The 17,228-nt window shown below is 38.3% G+C and overlaps 1 protein-coding gene across 6 annotated transcripts in view; it reads left to right on the top strand.

Annotated features, from left to right (window-relative positions):
• The window catches only part of mef2cb (myocyte enhancer factor 2cb), a 75,407-nt gene that overhangs the window by 26,452 nt on the left and 31,727 nt on the right, over positions 1-17,228 (top strand). For all 6 annotated transcript variants that reach the window (XM_042724627.1, XM_042724626.1, XM_042724624.1 and 3 more), the window contains one exon: positions 9,457-9,643. In XM_042724627.1, coding sequence (XP_042580561.1) covers positions 9,590-9,643 — 54 coding nt within the window. In that variant the 5' untranslated portion in view covers positions 9,457-9,589. The remainder of the gene's footprint in view (positions 1-9,456; positions 9,644-17,228) is intronic.

The following is a 17,228-nucleotide window of genomic DNA, read 5'->3' as shown; positions in this document are numbered from 1 at the left end:
AAACATGGCTGACATGTCAAGACATCGTCATTTTCTGCCCTTTTGGCGAGAAGATATCAGGCTTTGTCTGTGGACAAGTTTAGTTTTTTTTTTCTTTTATTTAGTTTTTTAATGGGATTAATAAACACCTAATTCTGTTTCCAGATTTGACTCCAGAAGTGTACAGCTGATTAGTGGTTTCTGTATCTGTGCTAGTTTTCCAAATGTATTAAACTATGCAACACTTCACAGCAAATGCATTTGTCATTCTCGTTTTAGTATAAACATGCCTGTTCATACCAGGGCTCTGAACCGGTTCAAGGAACGAAAACCGGAAACGAACGAAATTTTAACAGGAACAGAACCAGAACCAGAAACAGAAACGAAATCAAATTTTATAGTTCTGAACAGAATCAAAATTTTTGAAATGGCCATTAACCAGTTAATAATGTTATAACCCTAATCCTAACCCTAACCCTAAATGAAAGAAAAAATGTGCTAAATTATGGTTCATTGTGACACATTCCAAAGTTTTCGGAAAGGAAAATGAAACAGCAGAGAGTAGTTTTCTTTATTTTGCAAAAGTTTTGCTGTTTTAATTATTTTGCAAAAGCTTGACAGCTTTGAATAGTCTTGCTTCAGTATAACCAACCAGCGTTGGTATGACCGTCTCGCCGACGTCTTACACACCACCACAACATAATTTTGCTATATTGAAGCCTGTACATTATCAAAATGAAATAGAGTTAAAGAAACAAAAAAAAAAAAAAAAGTTACACTGCTCCGTTGTACAAAATTTGTTGCGTTCAGCGTGACCGTGCCTCACTGTGCTGATATAGCCGATGTGAAAGATGATGCTTTATGTCAATGAAAGTACAAAAACTATATAATAAATAGTATTTTAGCATCCAGATACGTCGGGGACATGGAAACATTTGGATTCGTGCCGAATGAGAGAAGTAGTCATCCGCTTCACCTTAAATTAATTTGTTTTTGGATTGACGTTTTTATAGCCTAAACTTTAGAGGATTTGTTTCGGAGAGGATCTAATAACTGTTTTTATAATGTTTGTAAACATTTTGCTTTAGCCTACAGGCACTTTAGCCTTCATTATTTCGGAAAGTAATAGGGCTAATAAAATGCGACGTGAGCCGTGACTTATGTTTTTTTTTTTTCACTCTCAAAACGAAATCTTATACAAGTGTTTTTTTTTAACAATGCAGCAAACATTTTTTAAAATATCTGAAAAATACTTTGATGTCTTTAAAGTGTTGATAGAATTTTTTTTTTTTTTTTTTTTTTTTTGTTTGTAGCTTACATTTGGCCCAAATCTAGAAAAGATGATTCTGTATTGGCTGTGACTAAGCGCAGTGGGTTATTGGCTAATGTTACCAGATCTCTCTTTTTTCCTTTTCTTTTTGAGTAAAGAAAACGCTGTACTTTTATTATTATTATAAGGCAAATTATAGGCAAAGACAATTGTTTTTTAAAAATAACGTTATTAACCGGTATTTCTTCCACCCAAATCCGTTTTGGAACGGTAATAATATCAGAGGAACCGAGGAACAGAAACGTTCAAATATCTGCTCTGAGTGAGCCGATTGAATTTTTTTTTTCGCTTTCAAGCCATGGTTCATACACAATTCAGCTTTGATCAAGAGTGACACTGCTTTCTAGAAATGATGTGACTCTTTTACTTTTTCAGAATTTTAAAAGTGATTTCAGTTAAACTTGAGCTAACCAACTAGTTGTCTGTCATGCAATACAATGTGAGAGCCACTGCGAGTTTGTATTTTTTAAATAATGTCATATCAATTGTAACTTTATGCTGTGTAAGTTGCAATAATTGGCATCTACTTTAGTCACTATCATTATAGTTACAGATGTATTGAAAATTAAAAGGGGCTTCACCACAGTTATTAATCCCTACATTATTCAATGCACTTCTGAAAGATGATGTATGAACAGAAAAAAAATTTAAACCTGATAGTAAATATGGTTGTTTGTTTATCTCGAGCACTGATGGTGTTAACGTAGTCATAGTAAACGTAGTCGTAGTCATTGTTAATTAAATTAAATGTCTATCATGCAAACGAGTCTGTTTCTCTTTCTGTTTTTTTTTTTTTTTTTTTTTTGACATGCTAACGTAGTTGGACGTTATTTCAGTTCTCCTTTCTGTCTTTAACTCTGTTCCACTATACTAAGAACTCACCCAGAAGTCTGAGATATTCTTTAAGGCAATGTCTTCAGCATAATGACCGATGAAACCACCCAAAGCAACTCACGCAATCTCCATTTCATGTCCACAGCATGGCCATCGCCCTGTTGACCAAGACCAAGCCACTGTTAGAGCTGTAATTTTTGCCTCATTTCTTTAGTAACAGCTGGCCGGCCAGAGCAGGACAGTGATCAGTCATTACACCATTCACTCAGTATGTGTCTGTCAGCTGAGCAGCTGGCTTCAGTGTGCCTCTTTCAGTTACAGTTGACACAGTATGTGTATGTGCCATGCTTTCCTTGGGCCAGTAATCAATCGCTAATTGAAAGACAGCTCTCACCTTCCTCGGTTCTAGCTTTAGCTGGCCACAGTCCTCTGTTTACTGACTTCATGAAGGATGCAACTGCTGTTCACACCCTTTCATTCTATTTTCCACTGTTGCGCTAGGTCAGGTGCCACCATATGAAAGACCAACACTACGGTGCTTTTTCATCAGACCTTGCACCAAATATCCATAGTTCCCTGATACAAAGTATTCAGAAAGCAATTCACTGAATTAGTTGGAGGAAAAAAACATACTATTTGTGACACAAAAGGAAAATAATATGCAGGTGACATACTATATCAACAGAGATTCTGATGTGTGCAACAAATAGACACTACCAACGATGATGGGAGTGATGAGAAGTGGAGAGTCATCAAATTTAAAGTTTTTAATTATATATAATTCAATTGAATTTTTTGTGAGCCGTTTGGCTGTAGTAAGTTAGCTGTAGCTGTAATAACATGGTGTCATACATACAGAATGTATTTCAGAGGTTAAAAAAGCTCCATTTAATTCAGTAATTACTATTATATTAAATATCCATATGTGAATTTGCATGTAGCCAAAGTCTTTGTCTTTGAGATTGAAGAGATTCTTGTGTTAAATTGAAATGGATAACTGTTAAAAATTATAGAGAGTTCAACAAATGATTTAAAGTTAAAATTGTTACAGTGATTTGAAACTGGATTCAAACCAAATAGTGCTGCTTGCAGTGTAAACTCACATATACCTGACAAGAGCATGTCGTATTTTAGTCGTACATGATTCTGTGCCAAGATTCTTAGTTGTTTTGACAAAGAGAGGTGAACTTTGGGAAGTCAGAGGGGCAGCCGTGTTATATTTAGGTACTGTAGAACTATTTAAGTAATTAGCTGTTGATTCCTGTAGAGACAGAGGGAAGGTATTTCAGCAGAGTCCTGAAAGAGCGCCCTGTATCACATAAATAAATCCCTCCACCCAATGCCCTAATCTAGCAAAGCACCTGAAAAGAGTTATTCACTAATCACTGCAAAAACAGAACAGCAATTCATCTATAATTTTATAATTTTGATAATAAAACCTCACATTTAAAAAAAAAATGCCTCTCTTCATCTGTGCCCTTTTTCCATCTGGGTTGAAACGAGTTTATGAAGAAACAACTGACTTATGGTTTGGAAAATAAGATGGGCTGTGAAATCAGTTTTACTATCTCAGAATGAGGTTGTTTTGTGTGTTGAAATCTGATTATGGTGTGGATGCCGTGATTTGTTGACCGTATCTGCTGCGAGTATGTTGGTAAAGCCTTGTCATTAAAGTTTTGGCCTTCAGTGCTTAAAAAGTAAAAACCGCAAGACCTTTTTGTCAGGGCTTGCATCAGTCGAGGCCGTTTGTTTACAGTCAGCTGTGACTCAAGCCCTCAACTCTTTTTCTCTCTATTCTTCTCTTCTTTTTTCTTCTTTTCTGGCCTGGAGAAGGAAGCGCAGGAGTTTTGGTTCCCATTTTGTGTACGCTGGAACAGTTTAGGAAAGGAAGCACCTTTACACCTTGATTGTCTGTGGCTGCTGATGTCATATCCTTCCACCATTCTGTGTGTGCGCGTGTATGTTTCCTGTCTCTATCCAGTCATACAGTGGGGGGTCTAGGGGGTATGGATGACCATGGAGGAACCCAGATAGACACTGATGCTCTCTTACTGTACTGAGACTGTGTGTCTTACAGTAGCTTTTAATGTGTTTTGACTGCATTCAAAATACAGCCAGTGGAAATTAGAGAGAATTCAAATTAAATGTGTTGAGTAATTGCTTTTCTGCACTAAACGTCCAAATATTAGGATCAGTTGTAAACTGGTTAAGCAATATGCCAGATGAACATAAGATTTTTTTTTTTAGTGGACAGAAGAAAACCTTTTTGTGTTTTTATATTTACTAGAAATAATTCTCATACAGTTTAACAATCATTTTAAATGTTTTCTTTTTTGTCACAAAAAAAAAAATATTATGTAAAGAAAATTCTCACATTTTTTTCTTAACAAAAACTATAATGCATCAAATCTTACATTTGCATAAGTTAGCAGGCAGTCGTTATTGATGAGACTTATTGTGGTTGCTCAGAAATGTCTGTACCATTTATTCAAATTTTAAAATCCACATGCAAAGTAAAAATGCATTCTGTGTGCCAAACATTTTTACCGGCACTCATTATGATCTGCATTTCCAGGGTCCCTCCCACACTGACCGGATCTCAGGATCAGGTCACCCATCCTGTGTCTTTTCCACAGCCGAGATTTATGGGCACTCGTCAGCTTTGTCCCTCAGGCAGACGCTGCCACACTTAAGAAGCACTGCCCATAATGACTTTATACAGACAATAGGCTGTTAACTCTCTTGCTATGGGGTGCTTGCTGCTCATCATGAAGAAAAAAAAAAGCAGCAACTCCTTGATTAATAGTGGTTTTAGGGGGAAAAAATTTTGTGTGTATATCAGTATTCATTTAGTTTTGAGGATTACTAAATGAAAAATTCTTAGGATTAAAATGTGGAAAAAGCCTCAAGGCTCAAAAGCGTGCCTTTGTATTGGAATTGTTCGGAAGACATATTAAAAATTGCTTTCTTTAAGGAAATGGGAGTTTATTTTAAAAGAGTGAGAGTTTATTTAATATATCATGCACCTCCTAAAAGGTTTACTTTCTGCCCCGTAATATGTTATTTCAAATCTTCGCAACCACATTTCCCACGAGGATAGAGGATACTGCCCTTTTTTCAAACACACGCAAGTACCAAATGTCTTGCAGATGTGCTGCGAAGAAAAGAGGGAAAGTGGAAGCCAGAGAGTTTGCTAAGGGTGGCAACATTGTGCTGAGGTCAATTTCTCAAAAGATCAGCTCCTGTCTGATTGTAATAATAACGTACAGATGACTTTAATGTGGTGGGAGTCAAGCACCGCTGCACTGTTTCGCACAGATTGCGCCAGATCTCAATAAAAGTGAAACCTGCCAGAGTTGTGTATCTCATCAAAACAAGTGTTTCATTATCAGATATAGTCTCTGTACTTTTTTACAAATATAATTCATGGTATTTGCATCTTAATCATTTTTCATTCTCAACACAAGACCCCTTAGAGAAATAAAAAATTGCTTTGTTTCTTTTTTCCTCTAACAAAATTATATCGCTGAGCACGAAGAAGTCATATTCACTTTATTAGGACTTTGACAATACAATCGTGCGCTTGCGAAATATTTTTTTTTCTTTTCTGGTGGAACACTAGGGACTGAGCCGACCCAGAATCATGCCTGTTTATCAACGTACTCATTGCCCTCATAGTTCCATTTCTTAAAGGCAGAGAGAGACAGAACGAAAGAGAGAAAAACACACAGCACCTCATTACATCCCAGTGTCGGCGCCCCCACCTCTCTCTCCTTTTCCCCCATGATTTCTCCTCGTCCCCCCACCACCCTTGTGCTCTGTGGCAGAGGAACAGAGGCATGGTTAACAGATGGGAGGGTGGACGGCAGCTTCTCCTCCTTTTTCTCAAGAGAGACCTGCTCTCTTGTTCTCCTTTGGTTTTCTCTTTCTGCTTGGATTTGCTCTTTGTACTCTTGCTTTGAGCCCAATATATCAAATGAGAAAGGTTGTGGGTTAACTTGTCTTATCTTTCCCTCTCTGTCCTGTAGCATCCCTCTGTGACCCTTCAGCCCTTTGGTGGTGACCCCTCTTCCAGGCTTTCTTCTGTCTATCACACTTAGCCAAGTCTGTCCTGAGGTTCACTTTGGGGAGGGATCTTTCTGGCCCTCGTCTCTCTCTCTCGCTCTCACCCTCCCCATATGCTTTGGCTATGGATTAGTGAATTGGCTTATCATGGCAGAGAAAGCTTGTTAGTAGTCCCTTTCCGCCTTACTCTTTCTCCCTCTCTGGCATAATTGCACATACTAAACACTAAATCCCTCTCACACACATATATATTTGATCTCAAACACACACATAGTCTTTGTTCCCTTGATTTCGGCAGGGGTCAGTCACACTTATGCATCAAGAACAGACATATTCAGCCATATATTGTATATGAGTGCTTGTGTGGTAGCGACGGAACCGTTTTTATATCTAAAGCGCCTCTGGCTGCTGATCAACCACAGCTTGTCTGCTGTAGTTCGGCTTTACTGGTGTAAATTGGATTGTGCTCATCTGTGGTAATCTGAAAGCAGATGAGTGTGAGCATGTGTACATGTGAAGGAGGGGATGACAGAAAGAGAGAGATGTGGGAGGTGGGGTGGCCAGGGTGTACAGGGTGAAGGGAGAGTGAGAGGCTGTGCTGAGGTTGAATCAGGTTACCCAAGTACTTACGGGTGAGGGAAGGATACCTGGTGCCTCAAATCATCCCATATACTGTAACGTACCACCAAAAAATAAAATTTGTGTGCTTAAGTCACACATAAAATAAATGGATATCTTTATATGCTTTAGACAAAAAAATAGATAGATAGATAGATAGATTCCGCACAGGCCCATTCTTCCACACAGTCTTCAAATCTTCAAGGTTCTGTGGGCCTCTTCTATGAACTCTGATCTTTAGTTGTTATTTTCTATTGGATTCAAGTCAGGTGATTGGCTGGGCCATTCTAGCAGCTTTATTTTCTTTTTCTGAAACCAACTGAGGGTTTCCTTTTTTGGGATCATTGTCTTGCTGAAATGTCCACTCGTTTCATCTTCATCATCCTGGTACTGTAGGTGTTGGGACTGAACCAGCTAAGTGACAGGATTGCTTTCTAATTACTAATAGATTTCAGCTGGTGTCTTGGCTTTCCATGCCTTTTTTGCACCTACCTTTCTTCATGTGTTCAATACTTTTTCCCTGTCATTCCATTTTATTACACATAGCTTAATTTCTGAACTTGTTTTGTTTTCTTTGGATGTATGGATTACTTTGGTTGTTACCAACATCTGGTAAAAATATAAATATATTTACTGAGAAAAATGGTGACATGTTCAATACTTATTTTACCTGCTGTATCTATGTATCTATCTGCATGTCCACAGGTAATGTAAGATTATTGAATAAATAAGTAAGTAAATAAATTAAAGCAGGTTTTCTGTCTTGCGATAACATTCATGCTTTCATTCATTTCAGTTGTTGGTGCCACTGTAAACACAAGTCAGTGTCCAGATGAAGCCCATTAAAAGGCGTTTAAAATTACATAAGGTCCACGTTGAGACTCTGGTATGAATCAGGGATTACAGACCTGTCGTTATCAATGAGGAAGCTGCTCTTTGAGTCGCAGCCATAGACCCTGTTTTGATTGAGTTAACTACTTAATCAGCTTTCAAATGTGAGCAGTGAAACCGCACTCCGTGACGCCAAGTCTGCTAGCTGCACGATGAGTAAATATTTACACGGTCGTCCAGTCATTATCACCAGCTTGTAGTTGAGTTGTTTTGCTCCTTGTTTTATGTCTTTTACAGTGGTCCTCTAAACAATCATCAAGCCACTTCGGATTTCACCACTTACACGTTAAGACGTGCTCGCTAACGGTCCAGCTAACAGCTCTTGGTGAAGTGCAGAGCACTGTTGTTTGTATGCTAATAGAGTGTAACTTATTCACAGCTATTATTAGAGACAATGAAAAATAAATTATATCCATATCAGCACAAGGTTGTATTTGTAGCGGCGAAACTATGTATTTAACAACTCTATTTCAACGACACCAAGGGAATCCAACAATTCAGTGTGGAATTTGGTAAATTAGCCACACTGTATGAAAAGTAGATGGAAATGAGCCAATGAAATTAGAGTTTGCTTGCGGTTTAACTCAAATAACATGAAAAAGTCTCTGGAAAGCTTTAAAACCCCTACTCCACCCATAAGCACTTGATTATTAATAAATGAGAGCAGCATGGCAGTGCGGATAGACGTGAGAAGCGCAGCGTATCCTTTAGGTGTATCTACATCAATGTTCCTCGCTCGCTCTGGCAGGTGAAATCTGGTTCAGAAAGAAGAAAAAGAGCTGGAGAATAAAGAGAAAGCAATGGAGGGCTTTTAACGTGACACCACTGACAGCTTTACTGCATTACAGCGTGCTTAAATAATGGGACGCTCATTTGCATAACGAGGGGCGTTATCACCTCTACTGTCAGAATAAAACACAACAACACTTCTGCCGCTCCTCCCAGAGATGAATCGGGTTGGCCTACTTTACGGCACCAAAGAGGTGCGCACATGCACACAAACACCGGCGTGCACACACGTGTGTTCTGTGATCGCGCTGTGTGGATCTGAGCTGTGAGCACTTTATAGAAAGCCTGGGTTAGCTTCTTGGGTGAGGGCAGCCTTTCAAAAGCAGAAAGAGCTCAGCAGGAGGGCCTGATAAAGGCCACGCACACCTTTTTCCCTGAGAGACGGAGAGCCGAGCAAAGCCGCGACGTGACAACGGGATCATATTTTAGAGCAGGTTAAATTAGGATGGCACACGTTTCCAATCAGGTTCTTCTTCAGATCTTATGGATGGTGAAGCCTCATCTCATAATCAGCCACAGTTTTGTTGCATTCACACAAATTTTCAGCTAAAAGGGCAATTCCAATGTGTTAGTTCGGTGCGCTGGTGACAATTCTGTGCAATGTTACACCAGCATTGTTTAGGAAAGTGGCGCTGCTTGTCGTTCGGGCGCCAGTAAACGTTACACTGCAAATGATTAGAGCTGTTAAGTTAGTGGCACTTCCAAAACACTGTCAAATTCTCTGTGACTGTAGAGAGTGCTGTCTACCCTCATAGTCGCAGCCGAAGCGCGAGAATCTGATTTGCATGATATTGATGGCAGAAAACAGCGCTGCCTCGGATCGTCGGCAGATTCTTTTGTCTTTATTTGCTGTCCCATGTGGCTCAGACTCTGCCTTTCCCTGTTTTTTAACGCTGCGGTTTTGCCATTTTTCATCTGACTTAATGCATTTCTCTCTCTGCCTTTTGCAGGTACAGCTACTGGAATCTTTGAATTGAGCGGAGGAAGTCGAGAGAAGAAAGCCTGGTTTGGAGAAAAAGCAAGCCAAAACAGACGGACAAAAGAAGTTCATAAGAGAAAGAGCGAAACGAAAAGACGGGGACAATGGGGAGGAAAAAGATTCAGATCACACGGATTATGGATGAACGCAACAGACAGGTGAGTCACACTGACCAGAAGGAGCCAAAAACCACCTCTAGACTACTTCCTTCACAGAAGTATGATGGGTTATTTCAAACCAAAATAGACCAAGTAGGTGGTGTGCGCACGCTAATTGTTGGCGTCCCCGCATGCCGCCACCTCTCGCTTATGGCTGTGGAATATTACTTTAACAGGGGCAGGGTGGGTGGAGAACACAAACACGCAGAGATGGCAATGGTGGAATGATGCCACATGCTTCAGGGCTTTAGGTGGAGTCAACACAGAGGTAGAAGAAAGCCCTCGAGGGGCCTTCCTGCCTTAGCTAGTAGTTTTCCTCTTCAACTTGGCTCTCAGCTTTGACTAGTTTAGACACTAAGATAAAAAAAATAATAATAATTGCTTAATTAATTTGGCTTTAAAAAATATCTGTTAATGCATTCACATTCGAACTATTAGAAAAACGTTTGTATCTCCATTTTTTTAGCCGTGAAACAGAATCAAGTCAGGAACACACAAAAACAAGCAGATACTATGCATAGCAGATACTGTAGTTGTATTGATCGTATTGGTGCCAGTTACATAGACGCTTGTTTTACTGCAAGATCAATAAATATTCTTTAGGTTTGACATTTACATTTGTCCTTATATGGAAAAAAAGTAGAAAACCTGGAAAGCAGTTTGACAGAAAGTAACCTTAACTAGTTTGAGGTTTTTCTCTTTGACTTCTGTATCGAAAGGGCCGTGCAGAGACCTTTGGAGGGGAAGGTGCTCAAAGTATAAAAGGGTCATATGTATCACGGCTTTTAATAGGGCTGTGCTCCTTGCTGATACGTGTATCGAAACGGATGCTCCTGTATTGATGGCAGCAAATGCTGTGATACAGTTTTGAAAAAGATACACAGAACAGAAAAGACCATTTTAAGTTGAAAAGTTAAATACATTTTTTGCACCTCTTAATTACTCTGGAATTAGAAACTGAATTATATTATTGATATTATTATTAGTATTATTATTTAGTTTACAGGGTATGGTGATTTTGCTGTTGTAAAGACTACTGTGTTGTTGTAGAAAAAAAATTCTGTCTTATTTAAAATAGAATTCTATTCTAATCCTTTTCTGAATTTATTCAGTATATTTATTCAGGGATTGATAAGTATAATTTGGTGGATGAAAAAAATCAGTATTAGCCTGTTTTATCAGTGTTGTGATAATTGTTTTAAGACACTCTAAATGTTTTTAAATAAATACTCTAATAATAATAGTTTAAAGTATGAATAGTTTTTAGTCAGATAAAAAAGACAAGACCCCTTGATGCGCTTTAAACTCAGCAAGAACAAAAGAGAACAGGCACCTTTGTTTTTATTGCTGCGTGTAGAACTTAATTAGCTGCATTTTCATTATTTAATGAATATTTAATTGTAATAAAATGTAAATCCGTCCCCCGCACTTTATTCGGGCAGTTGTGTTCACGTAGAGGTTTCTAGATTTAAACCTAGATTTAAATTAAAAGAGACAGAATTGATAGTCTTTGCATGACCTGACGTTTTATTCGTCTCCAAAATGAGGAGATGTGAATATCAGGAGCGTGGAACACTCTCATGCAGTGTATGTTTCATTCATACTCGAAGCCGGAGGGAGCTCTTGCGCAGAAAGTCCAAAACAGACTTATAGAAGTAATAACTTATGACGTGCAGGAAATCCCTTACATGGACAAATGCATCCGGCTATCGCTGTAGCTGAGCTGAATAAAAAAGCAGAAACGTTTTTACTGATGAAACGTAAAGTCTATAGCCACACGATTGCGAAAATATATGGTTTATGTGTTTTTCAAGTTATAAAATATATTTCCTGCCTTATTATGTGATAAAAAATGGGAAAAAGGTGTTCATTGTAGCTTTTATAATCCAATCATAAAATTGTCATTAGGAAAATATTGAACAAAAATATTAACCTTGCAGGTAACGTTACTTCCACATGCTACACATAGTAATATAAACAACAGCTGTGCCTGCTCTCTTCACGCCAAATAATAATAATTCAATAATATAAGAATACAAGCACACCGCTCCGCTGAGAACTCCACTCACCGGCAGCCGCAGACGTAATGAAGGCATCCTGGTAGCGCGCTAAATTACGAAAGGTGTCTAAATGTGAGGGATTGTCCCGGATGAGATCGTCAGGTGAAAGGTCATCATGTTGAGCATTTTATTTACGGCTAAATTATTATTCATTAATTTTATTAATAGTTAGATGCGGCAGGCCTTCACAAAAGGGTGTTTAATTACAAAAAAATAAATAAATAAATAGCCTCGACGAAAGGGCACTTTGGGCACCAAGGGGAAAAGGGGCAGGTGCTTTAGCATCCATTGCACCCCCCTCTGCACGTGCCTGCTGTTTCGTAACGTGACTCTCTGAACAGTCAACCAGAGTCCTCACATCCTTTCACAGGATGACACTTTGTCACAGAAACAGACATTCATAGTTCCTCAGTCTGGTCTGGGGAAGAAAAAAAAGATGTGATTTTGGGAAAAGGACTTGGCTAACAGTTGATATGACTGAGTGAGACCATACTGCTGCAGTTAATGGCTGCTGTCTGGACCTTGGGTGGGTTGATCAATTATTGAAGATAGTGTGAGGGCCCGAGGAGAAGTGGAGGAGAAAGAGAGAAAATAATGGGAAAAAAGCAGTAATGGGCGTGTCAGCCGGAGCAGACGGAGGGGGCACAGTGACATTAGTCATTCAGTACTTGTGGGTTGAGTAAGTTCTCCCCCTTGAGGAAACCAGAGGCTCACATGCATGTGGGCACTCATGCCAAACGCTGAAAGAATGAGTCAAGGTACTTCTCAAACCAGAAACTTCTCTGTTCTCTGTTTCTATTTATTTTGAAAAAACCAACAAGTTTTGAGGTTAACGAGGCATCATATTGAATTTGCTTCGGAGTTTAAAATAACATAAACATGTATAAATTTCAAAGGTTTGTGTATATGAAAAATAAAAGTTGTATTGGTGAGTTTACGTTTGCTTGAAGGAATTGTTCATCCAGAAAGGACTTTTTTTTTTTTTTTTTATACTGAACACACATTTTTCAAGAGACTTTTTGCAGCTCTTTCCGTACAATGACAATTCCTATATGTCAAGCTCTAAAAAGAACAAAAAGCATAAAAAGTACCATAAAAGTAGTCCATCTGAGAACATGTGATATTTGATCTCATTAATGTTTAAAATATATTTCATTCGAGAGTCATGGCTGAGGGAAAGGAAATATTATAAGATAATGGCTTATATTTTAGTCTTTTCCCCACACAAATCTATTGTTTTAATTATTTTATTTTATTTTTTCTTTTATTTATTGTTTAGGGGGGAGATTGGCACAATAAGTGACTATTAAATGCCATTATATAGATTTTTGTTGTATCCACCGATAATATCATGATTCTATATTGACAGAATTTTCCTTTTTTTGCACTATTTTCAACTTTCAATGCTCAGAGACACAGAGTTTCTAATCATAAGCAAAGATAAAAAGGAAAGGAGGAGGGGGGCTGAGGTCAGGATGTTTTTGGCGAGGCTATCGGATTGCACAGAGAGCATCCTGTCTTGGTGTTATCGCTGTTTTCCTCTCCTTCTCTCTCTCTTTTCTCTCACTCCCCACTTAACTAGACTTCAAGATCAGAGATTGATACAGGAAGGACACCTGATGAAAGTCAATGCCACAGATTTCGAGGTCTTGGGATAGAAAAGAAGAAAGGCAGGGCAAAGAAACAAACAAGGACATTTATTCCTTTTGACCAGTTTCCTTAAATATGGTTGAAATGAAGCTTTTCATACTACTTTATTACTTATATTCTGTGAATGTTAAGATGCATCACGCTATGTGGGATCAAATTTTTGGCTTAAGTAAACTTTCAATCTGTAGTAGATACAATATGTTAACATTTTTAATTATTTTAATTATTTATCATGTATTACGTAATAAACACAAAATCCCTTGAACATGACATTTGTCCTTTTACCAGAATTGGTCATAATTTTGCTTGCTTACTTTCTAGTATGACCACATCGTTAGCCGTATGTCAACAACTTTAATGAAAACCAATACCAAAACCTACTGTGGCCTTGCAAATATGATAAGAATAAGCATATAAATTCTCCATAGAGATTTTGATCAGAAGATGCTTTGCTGAAAATATGCATCATAAATTGTTGTGTATTTATAGAGTATACGGCATGTTCGACAGCTGGCACAGGGGTTATCATTGACTCTTGTCCTCTTGCTGCCATTCATCTGGGGCTGTGGCAAACAACTTGTTTCTTTGTATTATAAGTGAAGCATGAAGACAGACATCACAAGACAAGAATGGAGGGCCTTTGACTTACAAAGGGTTTTTTTTCTTTTCTATTTTGCTTTTTCTCTCCCCTCTAGCTCTTAATGTGTTGAAGACGTGGCTGGGGCTGTGCATATTTTCACTTCCTCTTTAAGGAAATCTTTCCATACTGAAGCCAAATAAACAACAGACTGTTTCAATGGTGTTACCTCAAGCTCGACATTCTTGAGATGTTTGCTCTCTTTTGATGCAAATGCAACCAATTTTTGTAGCAGAGTTTCATTTTATGAGTGACCAAAGATGAAAAAGGTGATGCTAATAATAAATTACAAAATAATATTATATTAAAATGTATTATAAACAGAATATATTTATATAAAATATATGTATATAAAAATTATAACAAAATTTTCATTTATTTCAGTGATGCAAAGTTGAATGTTCAGCTTAAGTGAAAATCAGCTTCCAGTGTACAGTGCGCTTGATTCTTCAAAAATTATTTTAATACGCTTAATTGGTGCTGCTTAATATTTGTGTGTGTGTGTGTGTGTGTGTGTGTGTGTGTGTGTGTGTGTGTGTGTGTGTGTGTGAAAACTGTTATAAATTAATAATACATTTATCAGTTTCTGATCAAAAATTTACTTTTGAACTGTAGTCTATATGAAATTATTTTTGATATAATTGCATATACTTTTTATTAACGTGTTAACATTTATTTATACATTTTGCCTGATTTGTTGATAAAAACAAGGCAGGATAAGCTAAATAAAAAAAAGGTGAAAGTATATGATATAACCTTAAATACTAAATGGATATACTGTAAAAACCTAAACCTACACAGTGCATAAGAATCAACGTTTTCAAACATTTAATGTTTGAATGCTCAAAAATCTTTGGCTCAACTGTCGTCTTCCATCATTTCCTTGCTGATATCACCTCTTCCAGATTGGCAGCTTCCCTACGGCCCACCCTGCTTCTGGCGCCATGCTTATGGGCACAAGGCCTCAGTCGCCCTGGGCGGCCACTTTGGCTTCGTAGCCCACCTCCTGAAAACACTTGCACAGAGCAAGGCACCTCCAGCAGGCCTCCCTGGCGTTGACTGGCTGCCCAGAAGCTTAGACAGAGGGCATCAGTGTGAGGAGCCTGGCTTTCTTCCCCCCAGCCACTCAAACACTTTCCTGGGCACGTCACATGAAAGGACCCCCTGTGTCATAAAAGTGTTAGCTACATCGCTAACAAGAGCATGCTTACTGTCTAATTTTCACACTGCTGAATACACAGCATACACTTACAGACACATTTGAGAGAGATGAATCTGTGTAATAATTATATTTAAATAAAATGATGTTTAGTCAGTTATATTTGGGAACTAGTGTACATTTATAATCTTACAAAAGTCAATTTTAAATAAATGCTGTTCTTTTGAACTTTCAATTCATTAAAGAATGCCCCAAAAATATCACGGTCTTCACAAAAATATTAAGTAGCATGACTGTTTTTAGCATTGATAATGTGTCTTGAGCACCAAATCAGCATATTAGAATGATTTGTGAAGGTTCATATGACACTGATGACTGGAGTTGTTTCTGCCCTAAAATTTGGGTTTCAGATCTAAATAGCAGTTTAATATACATATAAAAACAGTTATTTAAAATTGTAATAATATTTCACAATATTACTTTTTACAGTATTTTTGATCAAATAAATGCAGTCTTGGTGAGCATAAGAGACTACTTTCAAAAACATTCAAAGGTAGGCCAAACATTTGGATTTATTCTATTCCATTTTTATTTGAATGGGACAAGAAGGAAATGATAACTCACGTTGAAATGAGCTCGGGGTTTAACCTACAAAGAGCAAAAAGAACAATTGCAAAGATTTTGGGATTTTCCTCAGCAGAAAAGGGGACAGTTGTCACACATTACTTCTGTGTTAGAAACCCGTTTTCTGGAAGCCTTGTGATGGAAGTTCATTCAAAAGTACGCACTTTAATTGGCACTCGATGTGGTTTTCACCCCTCTAACTGACTTGGCAAATGCAGGCACCACACGTTCTGTAGGCTTCTGTTACCTTTCTTTTCATCTCTGCCTCATGATGGTGTGATGGCATGGAGACGGAGCTTGATTCAGCCACCCATGACAACAGAGGCGTCTCTCCAATCAACAATGGAAAGGTGTAAAACAGTTTGAGTAAAATTAACAGCAAGAAAATAATGAGGCCCTCTGGGTATCCCATCACCCCTTGCTCTCCTCTCCACGATTCCCACCTTTCTCTTGTGATCGTTACCTCTGCGCCTGTCTCCTCAAGAAACATGCTGTGCGTGTTTTTTCACTTTTTCATCTGTCTCTCCCTCTCTCTCTCTCTCTCTGTCTTATTTTTCTGCTTCTTCACCAACATCTCAAAAATTCCTTTGCTTCCGCGAAGTGTAACTTCTCCAAATTTCTCCTCTTTGAATTTGTCTTCTTAAAATTATTTTGTTCCTCTTACGCTTATGGTTATTGCACTTTTCTTCTCATTATTCAGTGATTTTCATTTTTCACGCAGGTTTTGCTTCTTATTATATTTCTGCTGATGACCTTCAAAACATTCTCTTTGTTACAGCAAGTGACGCTCAGTAAGGTTTTGAAAGCAGTGCTTAAATACCACATATTTTGTTACTATCAATGTAGTTTAGAAGAAACAGAGCACAAATGCATTTCCTAACATCTTTTAAAATTTAAATATAAGCTGTTCGGAAATGAAACAGTGTAGAATTTGTGTTGGGTAAACATGTCTATTGTCAATACAACCCCTACTGTGAAACTTCACCATAATGATTCATAAAACATGAAGCGTGAGCGGGGAGATTTCGGGCTACGTGGGTCGCACGGATCATGGTGACAAATGGACATTCATCCTCCCTGTCTCTGTCCTCTAGAGGAACTCCCCAGGGGAAAAATGCACTGGAGGCGGGAAGCAGAAGCGAAGCCATTGTGAAGGGGAAGCTGTCAGTCAGGCACTTCCTGTTATGAGAGGAAATGCATACAAATGTGCTTCCTGACCTCCCCCCTCCAACTCCCCCTCACACACGTGCACACACACACACACACACACACACACACACACACCAAACTCAGGCTGGGAATCGGACCTTTTTTCTCCTTTCTCCCTTTTATTCCTTCTGTTTGGCAGTAGAAAGTGATTCTCAATCCTTTGAACAACAGTTCAAACTCACCTCACCGTTATGTGCGGAACGGCGCATTTAAGTCTACGTACTTGGCAGTTTGTTTGTCATGCAT

This window comes from Cyprinus carpio, chromosome B5, assembly GCF_018340385.1.
Source record: "Cyprinus carpio isolate SPL01 chromosome B5, ASM1834038v1, whole genome shotgun sequence".
Classification (NCBI taxonomy): domain Eukaryota; kingdom Metazoa; phylum Chordata; class Actinopteri; order Cypriniformes; family Cyprinidae; genus Cyprinus; species Cyprinus carpio.
Note: the sequence above shows the minus strand (reverse complement) of the source record. Positions and strands in the feature narration are given on the sequence as shown.